The 15,600-nt window shown below is 35.7% G+C and overlaps 1 protein-coding gene across 8 annotated transcripts in view; it reads right to left on the minus strand.

Moving 5' to 3' along the window:
• Positions 1 to 597: 597 nt before the first annotated feature.
• Positions 598 to 15,600, minus strand: part of GRK4 (G protein-coupled receptor kinase 4) — a 45,460-nt gene continuing 30,457 nt past the window's right edge. For 3 of the 8 annotated variants that reach the window (XM_049835402.1, XM_049835462.1, XM_049835453.1), the window contains 7 exons: positions 15,040 to 15,077; positions 13,117 to 13,206; positions 12,349 to 12,557; positions 11,378 to 11,515; positions 10,589 to 10,726; positions 8,248 to 8,370; positions 598 to 6,709 (listed from right to left, as the gene is read on the minus strand). In XM_049835402.1, coding sequence (XP_049691359.1) covers positions 6,656 to 6,709; positions 8,248 to 8,370; positions 10,589 to 10,726; positions 11,378 to 11,515; positions 12,349 to 12,557; positions 13,117 to 13,206; positions 15,040 to 15,077 — 790 coding nt within the window. In that variant the 3' untranslated portion in view covers positions 598 to 6,655. Of the gene's footprint in view, positions 6,710 to 8,247; positions 8,371 to 10,588; positions 11,107 to 11,369; positions 11,516 to 12,348; positions 12,558 to 13,116; positions 13,207 to 15,039; positions 15,078 to 15,600 lie in introns of those variants that run through there. The other 5 variants (XR_007510334.1, XM_049835424.1, XM_049835442.1 and 2 more) reach the window with 5 other exon arrangements.

Here is a 15,600-nt window from a genome sequence, read left to right on the forward strand (position 1 = left end):
ACAGTATTGTGAACTTTCCAATTACAGCCACTGATTTGAATACACTTAGTTGCCGATACACATTTTAAATGACAGCTGATAAGAACTGGCAAGACAACTTGGATCTCAAACACATGAAATTGGTTCCCGCAATGGAAATGGAGAACAGGTCTTGAAACTTTTAAGAAAAGAAAGTCCCACTAATAATATGCAACTTAGTTATTGCTAGTAGGGATGGACAAAAGCAGCAAAGCTTATGTCTTTGGATATTCAGGCCAACATAAGTCATGACAGAACCACCTCACTGATCACATTCTTGCCAAATATTCAGTAAAACAGTGCTCTGTTAGCGTGTTAATAAAAGATGAACCATTTGAAACATTACTCTGAAAGTAAACCTAGCTACAGCACTGAAAGCAACTCAACTTCTATTCTAGCAAAACCCCTATTTCATTATAAATGTGTAACAAAATGTGAGCTTTTAAGGTAAAAAGAATATTTTTCCTGATTATTTTATGATAAAGCTCGCAGGCAGTTTTCTCTGGAACATAGGGACAATCATGAATTTTTTATTTAGCAAATACATGAAAAAAGATGACAGCATAGTGTACGCAGCAGTCCAGCTATGTGATAGTTACATGAGCCACTCCACACTTTGAAATAAATTTAAGCACGTTAAAAAGAGCATAAGCTCTTATCAAAGATTAAACAAGCCACCACCCAAGTCAGTCTTTGCAAACCTGTTTTGAAGCTTCAGACCAAAATGCATGCCAGGCCCCTAAGGGTTGCTGACTCACCGGCAGGAAGGACAAGGCAATGCCTGCCTGCAAGCACACTCCTCTTTGTTCTCCTTCTTTCCCAACTGTATCGGCAGCGCGAGCCCTCTGGCTCATAAACCAGGAGTTGAGGGAACTGGAAGAGAACTCAAGGATATCAGATTTTTCTTTGGCAAGTACCTTATCAATAGGTTCTCCCAATTACAATTTACCAATGCATGGTTTTGCACATATCATGCCACTCACCTGTTCGAACAGCAGCCCCACAAACAGCTGCACTGGCAAAAATAAAGTCATGTAAAACTGGCAAGGGGCAAGAATAAGCAGGCAGGGTTAGAGAACAGGCATTTTTGTAAAGCCATCATTAGCACAAAGAAAAATAAAGTCACAATCTCAAGGGAGTAACAGTGAATACCTAAAAAGTCATATGTAATTTAGTGGATCACAATGAATTCATCTCAACCTGCAGGAGAAAAAACCAAGAAACATGCTTTTGCCTTGTCTATAACACAGACATGAACATCATGAACGTGGAAAGGTTTCCTAAACACAGGCTACCTAGGCATGTTACCTCTTGATTTAATGTTTTTAAGAACAGGTTGGACAAGCACATCAAGAATATTTTTCGCTCTGTCCTGAAAGTCACACTTAGGTCAGCAATTCTGCATTTCTACAAACAATTCAGCAAGTAGTTGGTACTACTCAAATTATCCAATAGACTTCATGAGACTGCTGGCCCATGTAGTTCAACATATGCACAGATAATCTGCAATATGCCATAGCACGGTTTTATCATTGTTAAAGTCACTTAATTTGAAGCTGTTTTGTATAGTAATTGAGTGCTTAGCCCTTCAACTCATGTCATAAAATTACAGTGAAAGCTTTTGCATAAACAGGGCAAAATGTTGAAGATACAAGCAGCCTACTGTTGAAAAGCATTTGATGTAAAAAAACCCACAAATCCAACTAATATCAAGGTATAAATTCTCTCAAGGAGAGTGAAGTCTGGTTAGTCTCCTTTGGTGATAGTATAAAATTCAATATGCGTGATAAAGCTAATGACAAGTAGAGCTACAGCTACTATTGATCAGTCTTGCACTCACATTCATAGTGTTACCACAATAAATGTGTTAAACAGCCCATTCCAATAATTCTGTCTTTTCACATAGAAATTTTAGCAATCAAGATTCAGACCATGAGATAAGGTATCCATTGAGCAAATACAACAGAGCTGGGGCACTTTTTCCTGGATCTGACAATCTTACATTGGTAAAGAACTCACAGCATGTAATACACATTTTGTGCTTCAACAAATTGCAATTTTTTTTTCAAATTACAATTTTTCTTTTCTCTATCCCAGCTACCATGATAGACATGGTAAATAAATCACATTAGACAGTAATACATGTGGTTGAGATATGCGACAGTGTTTTGCTTTTATTTCAGGAGTAACAATGCTAGAACATCCAGGAAAACAGCTCATACAAGAACAGTTCAGTGGTTCGGAGATACCGGAACTAACACATCACATTTAACAGTCAGCTTCACTATACTTGGAAAGAATTCTGGTGGTTTGGATACATGTGGGACATCAGAAAAGTTACCTACATCTCATGTGCAAAACTTAAGTTACACCATAAGAACAATTATGAAATAAAAGAAGAACTGTACATTCAGCAGAAGAGACATCATCATCACCAAAATGAGCCAGGCAGGTAATTCAAATCAAAGTAAACATAAATTTAGCTTAAAGATGCTTTCCATTATTTTTTTAATTTTAATCTGATTTTTTACGTACTCCTAAAGAGAAGTATTTTCTGAAAATCTACACTAAAGTGAAGGTGATAATTCCAATGTTAAATTAGCATAATACTAAATTGTAAACCAAAGCAAAATAATATTACTTCTGTTGACTTATTTTAGTAACTTGTAAACAAGTATTCTGCGTTTGTACAAATGGCAATGAGAAATTTTTTGCATCAGTATTGTATGAAAAATAATTGAAATGCATTCTAAAAATGGATTTTTAGTTGTTTTTAGAAAGCTCCTATCATTGATTTCTCAAATTAGACATAATTCTATTCTGAGATGGAGATAATTCTCTTTCATAATCAAAACCCTTCAGATCTATTGTTTTAAGAATGATTTGGGGAAAAAAAGACATACAACATCTTCTATTGAAGGCTAAGATTTGTCAATAGCACTGTCTTTGTTACAGAAATGCCACAGGTTTTTTCCTGTTTATTACTATACAGTATTTATTTTTAAGTGCTCATTTTTTCAACTGAGACTGTTTTGTTGTTACAATCCAGAAACATAACACCATCTCTATTATGAACACCACACCTCTGGAAAAAAAAAAAAGCTGACAATTTTTTTTTATAGAAAGATAACAACCCTGAGGCATGAAGATTCTATTCTGTTAGTCACAACATTCAAAAGCATTAAGTAAACCAATAAGATACTGGTACATTGTTTCACAGTTTCTGAATTTTGAGCTAAATATATAGATTCATGAGGTATGCACAAGCAGACATTAAGACTTACATACACAAATGCTTGGAAACACAAGCCACAGAAAAGGAGGGTTGATCTCATGCAAGTGACTCCATGGAATTCCATAGATCTTTCCATATCTTGCACCAGTAGAACAAAGCAGTTGGGCTGTTGGATTGTCTCACTGCTATTAAAGCCTTCTAACACATGGATCTAGAATCTGAATTCATGGAGGTATAATGAAGTCGTACTGAAATGACAAGAATTTACCTTGGCTTTTCTTTTTTTTTTTTTAAATAACTTCATGGAAATAAAAGGCTATATAATCAGTAAACACAACCTGCTGCCTTCCCCCTTCTTTGTCTCAGTTATGTCCTACAAAAACCAAGAGCAAAGTTCATATTAAATTTATCACACCACAATATTTTGCTTTCAGGTGTTCTCCCTTCTCCTTACCCTTTCCCGCTTTCGAAATGCATCTCCAAGCTACTAATACTCCAGTAAAGATATTTAACCAATGTTAGATTAAACAGCATAAGATCTTCATCTCCATGTGCCGTATAAGGAGAGTCATGCTGATCCTTCCAGTTTCTTGCATTTTCTAATTCCTTAGGGGATTCACATTAAGTAGTATCTAGTCATTATGATGTGGTTATATTTCTAGCCAAAAGGGACAAATTTATAGTAGAAAAATGCCATCTTGAGCCTACTGGGGAAAAAACAAACAAACAAACAAAACCCCAAAAGCAACAGAATTTAGATCTTAATCCTGCAAACATGTAGTTACTCAAAAACAATTTAATAGTATTATTCAGAACATAAGAAAAAACTTGTGAAATGAAACTAAATAAAGCTTCATAAAAACAAACAAATCCTCCACTTTTTTGCACGGTGGGAGTTCCTTTTTCAAAGAAGCAGACTTATAAATAACCACTTCTTAGGAACAACTTCCCTTTTCTCTTCATCGAGCCTTTTTTTTCTTCACAGATCCCTGGAGAGTAAGTGTTAAGTCTCAGCACTCCTAAATAGAGGAGTTGGTTTCTTTATTATTTTTTTTTTAAGTTAAGATCCCTCCCCCTCCAATATGGAAAGAAAATTTGAAATACATGATAAATAGACTTTCAGATTTTTTTTTTATTTGTTAAAGCCAATCCCTGTATTTTCTTCACAAAAATTACTCCGCTTGTGTCCATGGTATTCTTGCCCAAATTTCAAGTTTCTCTAAGCAGGCATTAAATCCAGACTGTCACCCCATATGTCTAGTGTTAATACAGTCACCTTTGCCTCAGAACAGCAAACCTAAGACCTTAAAAAATGAAACTCCTTTATCGGAGAAACATGACAACTTCTCCAACCAGGTAGGTATTTATAAAACACTTTTGTTACTTCCCTATTTCTCCATTTCCATCTTTTTAGAGTCCTTCTGTTATTGTGGTACATAGTAAAGAGGGTCAGGCCAGACTATGCCAGCTCATTGTCTCACACGTAATGGTTCCAGCCAACACCCTTACTTCAGATATTTTTCTTTTTGTCAAGCCTCCCATCCCTTCAATGTTGCATCAGACTATCTTCCAGTAATTCATTCAAACTCTCCCTCTGCCAATTTCTCCCTTTGTACTTTCTAGGGCAGTCATTTTGCTGTCCTCTGTGCTCTTTTAGACATGAGGAAAAATGCACTGAAAAGGCAGGAAAAGAGTCTCATTCCTCATTTCTGTGGCACAGTAGCCAAGAGGAACAATTTCAGAGAGACATCAGCTCAGTCCCAATGGGATTCTGTAACACACTAGTTTTCCAACTTTTTTTCAAATTCTAACCCATTAAATCATTTGTCACTAGAGACAAAATACTGTGAATTAAAACCTGACATTAGGCTTGAGTATCAAATGTATCTTTTGAGTTTCTCAGAGGCAGCTTAAGTTTCTTCCAGTGAGTCTGCAGATCACAAGCAGAAACCTATTTGAAGCAGAGGGATATTCAGTTGCTCTGTGTGTATAATACATGTGTGGTCTGGTTGGTGCCCTAGGGGTTTGAGAGGGGGGGAAAAAAAAAAAAAGCATGCTCAGTAGAGACAAATCTTCAGAAAACAGAAGAAAATATGTAACAAAAGTCATGTCTCCAAGAGAGTTCCATCACATTTCAAGTCCCTAACTCAAATTTTGAGAACAGAAGAGGCTCTTAATGAAATGTGTTCCCTAAATGCATTCTCATACACAGATTAATAGTTTTACTGGAAACTTTATAAAATAAAAAGAAAGTCTGGCATACTTTGAGTCCAGAAGAATGAAAGTTTGACAAGCTTTCAAGCAGCTGGATATGGTTTTACTAATGAACGTCAGGTAATTGTAACTAAAACTTCAATACCAGTTCCACATCTGCATTAAGCAATCTTTAAAGGCAGCTTTTAATGTTGAAGTTTTTAAAGGCTATAAGGAAACATTATTTACATAATTCAATTTGATACTTAATACTACCTTGTCCTTCCCTCAGTGGCAGTGATCGCTGTAAACCCTACAACATTGTGTATTACAACATAATAAGCAGAGAGGAGGTAAGAAGAGCTCATGCTTTGTTTTTTAACCTATTATAAAACTGTAACATCCTACATGGAGTTGTAAACAATTTCATTTACAGAAAAAAATAAAAAGGTGTCCCCACAGGTAAAAAGAAATCCTTTTGGTAAAGACAACAAAGTACTCAAAATATAGTTATAAAATTTTGGCATAGGTCTACTTGCATGGTCCATGCCAAGAAACTGTCTGGAGAGGATGTGTAAGATGGGTAGAAAAGAGAAGAATGCGGTAATACACTTTGTAACAGGATTAATCTAAATGTTCAGAATTATTCTCTATATATAGAAATACAGAAGGACATTCTACAGAGCCAGAGAGTAAAGAGCAATTCATAATAGCTGGCCACAGTGCACTGAATTCCTTTTTTTCCTTAGCAGTTGCTTGAGAGATACATTAGGTAATAGCACTGCCATGCTGCCGGATAATACCGGAATTATGAAATTTATCAGTACAGCAATTTTACTGTTAAGAAAACTGCTAATAAAGATCCTAATGAACAAGAAGAGTTTTACCAGGAGCATACAAAGTCAAGTTACATTGATGCCATAGATATTATCTCTGTTCTTTAAAATCCTTTTAGTATTTCTAGATTCATCCCACTAGAAAAAAAAATAATCAAGATAAATCAAATACATACCGAAACACACTCACTCAAATGGCACTCATTGCTTTTTTGTACAATTAAGCTTTAGTGAAAATATACATCTTAAAACAAATGAAGTACAAATGTACAAAAATCCTTGAACTCAGGTAAAAAATATATATAATACACTTTGCTACAGAGATATAAAACATTTAAAGTTTGCTCATCCTTTCTGATGAGAGTAAAATGATTTAAAGTCTGGAGGACTCCTGCTCATCATCACTGCAATCAGATTTAAAGCAGACCTGCAAGACAAAGAGACAATTCAGCTGCAGAACTGACACTATTGTTGGTTTGTGTGTTTTATGGGGCACAGAAAGGCTAGGAGTGGGGGGTGATGGCTCTTTTTCCAGCACATTTTACTCCATACTAACTACATGCTTTGGGAATATCAAGGGAAACCACAACCCAACCCGAAATCTCAAGTCATTAAAGTTTCATTTAACCTTAAGTTCTTTCCTTCTTTTAACTTCACAGGACAATTAACTGCAGTCTGATTACTTCAGAACCAACTGAAGGCTCTCAAGAGCTATTGATATTTTTAGGATTCTTTCTCAATACATAGAACCATACATTGGGACAGTATGAACCCTGCTGATTCAGCTGGAAGAGACTACAGTAAGACAGAAGCTTTAACTTTAGCTATGTGACATTATTAGTACACTTAACCATTCCTTCTATTCTATTACTGTAAGTGGGGGAAAAGTGAATTTGAAAAGGTGAACCAAAAATGACAGTACTATTATACATTCCATTAGCATTGTACCATTTTAGAGAGGTGAATTACCAGCTAATGACAAAAAAATCATCATGCAATTTTAATACATGGCCCTGTTGTGGCTACTTAATGATATGCTCCTAGCAATTTTAAAATTCCATTTCTGCTTGAAAGCAATTGTAATTTCTACAGAAGTGTTCTCTACTGGAATATACTCATGCTTCTCAAGGTAATTCCATTCTAAGTGCAGGCATACTGAGCAAGCAGAATTGTGTACAATATCTTCAACTGAAAACCTTTACAAATAGCCTACTTCTCACAACCTATAAACAAGCACAATATGCCACATGTCTTTTAGGTGGTAAATACTCAATTCATATACCTCTAAATGTTTACTCAAGAGTAGAAGTTATGTGTGTAAGAAAAGGCTGTGCATTGTCAGCTGGATAAACACATATTGTTGTTGTTTTGGTAAAGACATTTAACTACCTATGATATTTTAACATTTGTTTAGTGACACTTCTTCACACTGATTCATTTAAGGGATAGTTTTACTTATTTGCTTAATACACTAGAAAGAATCATTGGGAGCCCAACTTTCCAAAGGAGAGAGTCCTAGGAGTTCCATTGCTCCACCACACTCACTTCTGAGTTCATTAGTCAATTTTATTTAAGTTTTTACAGAGAGGGCCTTAATTATCCCTGAAATTGTCTCCCCAGAAGTTTTGATAAAAAACTGGCAAAATACAGAAGGAGCAAGATCCAAATTTAGGAAAGAAAGATCTATAGCACAGCTGTTACCAGCACACACTACATTTTCCCCAGGAAACAGCTAGCAGACACTAGAGGAACACAGAATGCTGCAGGAGGAAAAACTCCTGGAATTATAGGGATTGCCACAGTTTCTGAAATGCAGAGCAGCAGCAAAGCCATAATAAACCAGATTTCATTAGTTTCAGTATTCAGCGAACAACTTGTTTTTCCTATCACAAAATAATATTAAAAAATGAATGGATGTTAAGGTCTTACTGGTAATTTTCTATGAAAGAAAAGAAATACCCTTACCTCTCCACTAAAAAGTCTGTGAAAGAAGCCTCTCTTTGGTTTAGGAGACCTCTCTCTGTCTGGTGACACAGTACCATCAGTTTCATAGGCATTGATATCTTCAAAGCATCCCGTTTCAATCATCTTTGAAACATATGAAATATAAATGAAATATCCATACAAGCCTCTGAAACAAGTTCCATTTATTATCTATTTACTCTGGCTGGGTACTCCTAATAACTTACAAATTCATCAGCCAAACTACACCACTCAGAGAGCTCCATGAAGGAAGGAAGGAAGAGAGTCTACATTAACTCTCCTTGTACACCCAGTGAGCTGAAGAACAGCAACGGGAGCACTATCATGTGGGTAAGTTCTCAAATGCTCCCTTGCTTTGGTAAGGCATTTCTTCTGCCCATGAAGCAATAAGCAGAAGTTTTTAGAACCAGAAATTGATTTTCCTTTCATCTATTCTGCTCATTTCAGAGCAGTCCAGCCTAACAAATATAGTGTCTCTATACCCTGTACTGAACTTAATTAATAAACATGACATTGAGTAGGAGAAATTATTATTCTATGCAGAATACTAGTACCTGCATAGCATTGGGGGAATACTTTTTACAAAGTGGACAAATTGCATTCTTGGGGAAAAAGCAGCTGATGTTGGACCACAGTGATTTAAACATAATTTTGGTGGTTTTGGCAACCATCTATCAAAACACAACTAACGTATACCATAATTAGCAATAAGGCAATGAGACAGAGAAGGTAATACTTCATGAAAAAAAAAAAGACATAATGAAGATTGGTCTCTGGAGAGAAGCAAGGGATTTTGAAATAATCTGTGTTTGTGTATACAGAAAACAAAAGAATTAAACCCATAATTACTGGGTGCAGAAAGGACAGCAGAAAGAGTAAATGCCAAAATGTAACAAACAGGCATGATCAGAAGGGGATGAGTGGCTAATGCCCACGTGTAGTTGGCATTTATTGGCGAGTGCCACTGATACACTTCTATCACAATGGGCATGCAACCAAATGAGTGCAACTTGTAGAGGGAGAGAGGACATAAAGAGGAATAAGAAGAAATGTGGTCTGCTTTTGTTGTAAACCATGATGTAAGGTAAATTATGGGAGGGGAGGAGGAATTCTTAAGAGACTGAGAGCAAAGATTTGAGGGAAAGCTCAATAACATGAATTAAAAGAAAATAAAAGCACAAATGTAAAATGAAGTGTGCATAGTTATTCCTGGAACAGAAGGAATTACCATCACCAGAATTCCACAACTACTTTCAACTTCATCCCTATATGTGGGTTTAGAGTTACTAAGCTGCAGTACATTTCTTAATGACTAGATCATATTCTGAAGTTCAGAATTACAACATAGCATAGGTAATATTTATTTCTCCAACAGCCTAAGGTTCATTGCTTCTTAGTGAAGACTTCCTATGTCAAATGACACCTTCCAAATCTCCTTCTTAATGTAATGCAAAAAAAAAAAAACCCAAACAAAAAAAGCAAAAAGGAAACAAAAGGGAATGTACTTTCTTTGAGTTGTTCAGAAATTGTTCATCTTTTGTGTTCAAGCTCTAAATAAAATAAAAAACCTCAAACTGGGAAAGAAACTACACTAGTAGAATTTAAGACAATACTAATATCAGAAAGTTATGAACATCTTGTAATAGGGGGAAGGCATTCATTACAAGAACTACAATTTTAAATAATTGTTATCGAGTGCTCTTCCCAAAACAATAAAGATTTGAATTTCCTAAATACAGAGAGAACTGTACGCAGAGGTAGCAAAATTCTAGTATTCTATGCAGAATACTAGAATACACATTCACTAGGCAGATGAAAAAGCTTTAAGAGAAAGTCTGACTCAATCAATATTGAACCATCTGTTTTGAAACCTTAGAAAAGGTGAGTCTGCAGTTCTGTATTACTATGTCACTTGGATACTCTATTGATATAAAAGCATGATACACAAACAGCTTGCATTGCGCCTATTTGCTTTTGTATACTTTGAATAGCATTCTATCCCTCTCCTATGAATAGCAATATTGAATGTGATAGAAGAACAAGGAAAACGTGGTCATGCTGATGCTAAATACTGTTCTGTATGCTGTGTCTATGACACAAAGATACCAGATTCTATTTATGCAAATCTACCGTAGATCCCAATTTTTAGCAAGTTGTTTATGTTTTGGGAAAACCTTTTTTTCTGAAGTCTTTCAGCAAAGAAGTCTAAAGCAGAAACTTCTTTACTTCTCACAAAGAAAGTTAATACTATAAATTATATCCTTTATTAAATCTTCTATATCGCTATGCTAAAGAAAATAATCTTTTATGAAATATACAATACCTCGTTTTGCCAAGGGATTGAGACACAACCTGTAACAAATTTGGAATAGAAGTCATCATCTGTAGTATCCAGGTTCACTCCTTTTACTGTTGAGAACTGCTCTATGTCCAGGACATCTTTACAATATACGGCACGTGGCTGCAGTACAAATACAAGATTGCTTCATTAAGGTTTTGGGTTTTGTTTTTTCATGTTTTTTTTGTTTTGTTTTTTTTTCCTCTCCTTCCTAGATGACCAAAGGGGGAGCGAAATCTGCAATATTTATTTCACATTGCTGATCACCAAATTACTCTATACTACAAAACAGAAATGCAAACACTTAAAAGGCTGTCTTCATAAGGAACGTAAGCCGTTCCATCCATCCTGCAAGTAACAGAAAAGAAATATCAAAACCAGAAACAGCATGCAACTTCTCTGGATTTCTTCACGGTTGTCAGAATTCGCTTATCTTCTGTCACTCTCCTTTCAACTCCAGAGTAATTTCTTCAAAGTTAATCTTCATTTGTTCAGCATCTGAGCTATGGAAGTAGAGTTTTAGGGCTAAGAAATCAGCTACAAAGGTCCCTAGAGCAATACCACTATTGTAAATTGATTTGCAATCTCAGATGAAATGCCACAAAACAACTAGCTTTCGATAGCTACAATGGCATTCTCCTGCCAATTTAACTAACTTCCAAGGATTCTGTGGACTTCACATGTGTGTTGCTTTTGGTTGCTATGATTGCTGACATAGAATTATGACAGTTCTTGCCTTTTTAGATACTAATCAAATCTGTCTCACCTACTTACATCTGGCAAGAATGGAGGTTCTAACATGTTAGCTTCCAGCCTCTTGAAGTTAATATTCTTGAAAATAGGATGTTGCTTTACAATAGCAGCTCCATCTTCAGTGCAACCCAGTCGTTCCCCTGGATTTTTAGCAAGTAACTGCAAAGATGTGGAAAAAAAGGTTGATCCAGTGATATAATCCCACAGTTTAAATAAAATAAATATCTATATACAATGTCTTTCAATAAGTTTATTTTGTTACTTGGCCTTTTATTAGATGAAATTTATCATGGTATCAAAATGAACTGGAAATCCAAACTACAACATTCTGGGAGCAAGATGATTTTCAGTAGACAAAAGAATCCCTCAAAGCAGACAATTTGAAGATTATACCCAAATTTATATGAAAATATTTTAATTGATGCCATGCTGAATAGATTTTACAGTACAGACTTTGCAGTAGACTTTACTTTCAGGAAATACAGACTTAGATTTTTTTCCAATGGGCTTAAGTAATGCACATGTATTGCATAAACTAATAAAGAAAACTTTTCTATCTTTCTCCATAGATATTCCTTTTATTAAATTTAAGAACATGCAAGATAAAAAAAAAGCTGCTATCTCATACAGACTCTTTTAGGCAAGGAAACTAGTATACTGCTCTGCCATTTCTCCCCACGCAGTATTAAAGTTGAGCATGCTATTGTACTCCATCTACGATTACATGTGGTCCAAGGAGTGCTGGACTTTTTCATTCACATGATGAAAAAATCAATTTATGCAGCCTTCCTTTGTCTTGAAAAAAAGTTCTGAGTTCTCAAAGTTTGTAACTGAACAATTCATGGACAATCACAAACTTTCAATTGAACCAAAGCAGGATTTAAAAACTCCAGCCTTGAAAAATTTTCAACAGAAGGTGTTAAAATAAAGTAGTTGATCTCTTAAAAAGGATTAGAAATTTAATTTTCAAACCTCTATGTCTCTTCACCCACCATCCTGCAGATGGATTTTGCCTCCTCTGAGAACTTGTCTGAATACGTTTCCTGGTCTTCCTTTACTCTCCGGTCAATCTCATCCCGTTTGACCCTTTCCTTATGCTTCCTGAATGGAGACTGTCCTTCAATCATTTCATAAATCAAGCACCCAAGACCCCACCAATCTGGGCTGAATGTATACTTTTCGTTTTTGAGCACTTCTGGAGCTACGAAACAAAAACAAAGAAACCCCCATGACAATTCACTTTAAATGGACTAATTAAATATTGGAAAAACTCTCAGGTACTCTTTTGGCTCTGTGCAGAGATCTTTGCGTAACTCCTTTGTGCCTTGAAGAAACGTTCATTTCTACAGTGAGGATTCTGTTTATATCCAAGAGAAGCACTTAAGTTCTTTAACACTTAAGAGCAGTATTCTTTACAAACTAAGAATGAAGCTTTTCCAAAGCAAGGAAAGAAATGTGTTGTCATAGTAATTCATCTGCTTACCTGTGACCTTAAATCTCTTTGAAACTCAGAAAAAAAATTAAGTGCTTTCTTAAAGTTCTACCTAAAGGTAGAATATCCTGAGTTAAGTTTTCAAGTTTATCAGTAGGCTTATAATTGACTACTAACATCTACCACCACATATTGTAACCTTTCTTCCCATAAAATGTCTAGTAACTAACTAATCCAGGCCCAATATAGTTCTTTGGACAAGTCATTCATACATTCACAGAAGCAAGTTTTCTGGTAAACCGTAACTAGCAAAGGATACTTTACATACCCATGTAACCAACAGTTCCAACCCGTCCTCGGACTGTTTCTCCTTCTGGAATCTGCACAGCTAATCCAAGATCTGAAATTCTGATATGTCCTATTTATGTTAAAATAAATTATGCATAGTCAGCAAATAATAAAGTATCATCACTTTTAAAGCAAACAACTTCTGTAGCATACCTCATCAAAAAAACACCCCAAAACATCAAAACATTCATATACTCATAGTACTAAGTTTATTTAACTTAGCTAGAAGGGAGTGATTGATCATTATTCAACTCTTGCTTAAATACTTAAAGGAAAAGAGGCACAGATCTAACTGATTTCCTGAAGGTCATACGAAAAAATTTGCTGTTAAGTACTCTAATTCCTAGCTTTGGCATAGGCTGCTACTGTAGGACAAATACAAATGATAACTGCCCATTTAAAATTCTGTATCTATGCATCAGACACTTGCATTTTTTCCATTCTGTATTCCTGCCACAAACACTTCGCTTTCTGACTTCCTAACAAGACATGGGAATTTACTCCATTTATTCCAAATATGGGGAAACCGTTGCCTGTACTGAGACACCAGGTTTTCCTCTAACAAAGTACCCTACTTTCCCAAAGTGTTCAAGGTTTTTTAAATTCTTGTCTAGAAAGCCTCCAAGAGGGAACACTGCATCACCTGTGGGTAGCCCATTCCAATGCCCGAGTGCCCTTTGTGCCCTCTGCCATTCAAAAAGATCTACAGTGTCAATATTAGTTAATAGCATATTAATTTCTTGTTTACATGTGATAGATAATCAAGGGGTGGGAAGAGAGAGTAGAGAAAGACAAGTGACATTCTATATACTGGGTGGAAATAACTAAATGCTCTTTAGCAGCAAATGCTATTTTCAATACATTCAGATGCTCTTCTTTTCCCTGACATCTGATGAACCCCTTTTTAAGTGCAGGATCTGAGCTCCTGAAGTGATTTTCTAATTAGTCCCCTCTGCTCTCTGGAACATGATCAGAATATCCCTGGCAGAGAGAATGCATTCTAGTGCAGTCCTGCAAGGCTATATCTTTCCTCAAAAAAGGCTTCAGCTTTTGGAAGGCATTGCTGGAGAGAAAAATTAAAGAATGCATTTGATGTCTAGCAAAGCTTTAGCTCTTAGAAAGTGACTTCTCCCAAGCATCACCTTTTTAGAAATTTTCAGTCAGAACATGTTGACTTTTTAAAAAAAATACTGTGCTAATGACTTCAAAAACAGTTTTTGCTTAACTAAAATACTCAGCAATTACAAGAACAAACTGGTAATATTCATCCACAGCTTAGAAGGTAATTGCTGCACATGTTCTACAGTGAATTCAAAAGATCCTGATAAATTTCATACAAAGTCATCAAAGAAAATTAAGTTGGCTTTTGAAAAACAAAAAACTACAAACATTTCTTCATATTGTTTGTACTTCCTTGATTCCTTCCAGCCACATATGCATCAGTGACCATCAGACCTGTTTTAGTTGAAATGTTAAAACAGAGATGCTTCAGATTTCTTTTCTCCTTTACTGCTTAAACATTATAGTTTGCCAAGTAAAATTCTGGCCCCACTTCTAACAAATCATGTTTCCGCAGTCGAAGAAAAGACAAACAGAGAACAAAGCCATATAAAAGTTTTAGCCATCTTAAATCAAGGGTAGTGGGGAGAAGGGGGAGCAAAAGGGGGAAAGTAGCCATTTTAAGGTGGGAAATTGACCCCTCAAACATCATCATTGTCATCCCCCAGAGACCCAGTATTTTACCCTACTTTCTAAAAAGCAAGGGCAGTTTTCTTCTTTACTAATTAAAGCTAACATTTGTCAACCAGGTCCCTTTTATCATGAAGAAATCCCTTTGGTTTCTGGCACAGTATCAATTAGATTTGTAATTCCTGATTTCAAAATTAAATTTATTTTTACTTACCACAGTCATCAAGGAGTATATTCTCAGGCTTCAGGTCTCTGCAAATGAAACAGAATAGAAATCTGAATTATACAAAGGCAAAATTATTAGCCATCATCAAGTGCAACAGAGGCAAGGTAAGGCTTCTTGGTTTCCGATTAAAGCAATTTTTCCAGTTTCCACCTACATACAAAGAAAAGTTGTGAAGTTGAGGACCTATATTACAAATAGTTTAACCATAGAACTCAAGATCCATTTTTTCCCAACTCTCTAATTCATTTATATTAACAACAGCAATTCATATTTCACGGTTGAGGATCTTTCTCTACACAACACTAAAATCCAGATATGAAGAACCACCAACTTAGACCCAAATTTGTGCTCATAAGTGAAAGACATTTCCCCTCAGAATACAACTCCACAATGGTAAAACACACCAGTGCTTGCTGCAGTTTGATGCTGACCCCTTGCTATATTCCACCCCAGGGTGTCAGAAAATCAACAGACAGTAATAAGACAACAGAGAGTAATATTCCCAAGACTAAGTACAGGCTTAATATCATCTATTCAAACTCCATTCCT

The sequence above is a fragment of the Accipiter gentilis genome, chromosome 3, assembly GCF_929443795.1.
Source record: "Accipiter gentilis chromosome 3, bAccGen1.1, whole genome shotgun sequence".
Taxonomy (NCBI): domain Eukaryota; kingdom Metazoa; phylum Chordata; class Aves; order Accipitriformes; family Accipitridae; genus Astur; species Astur gentilis.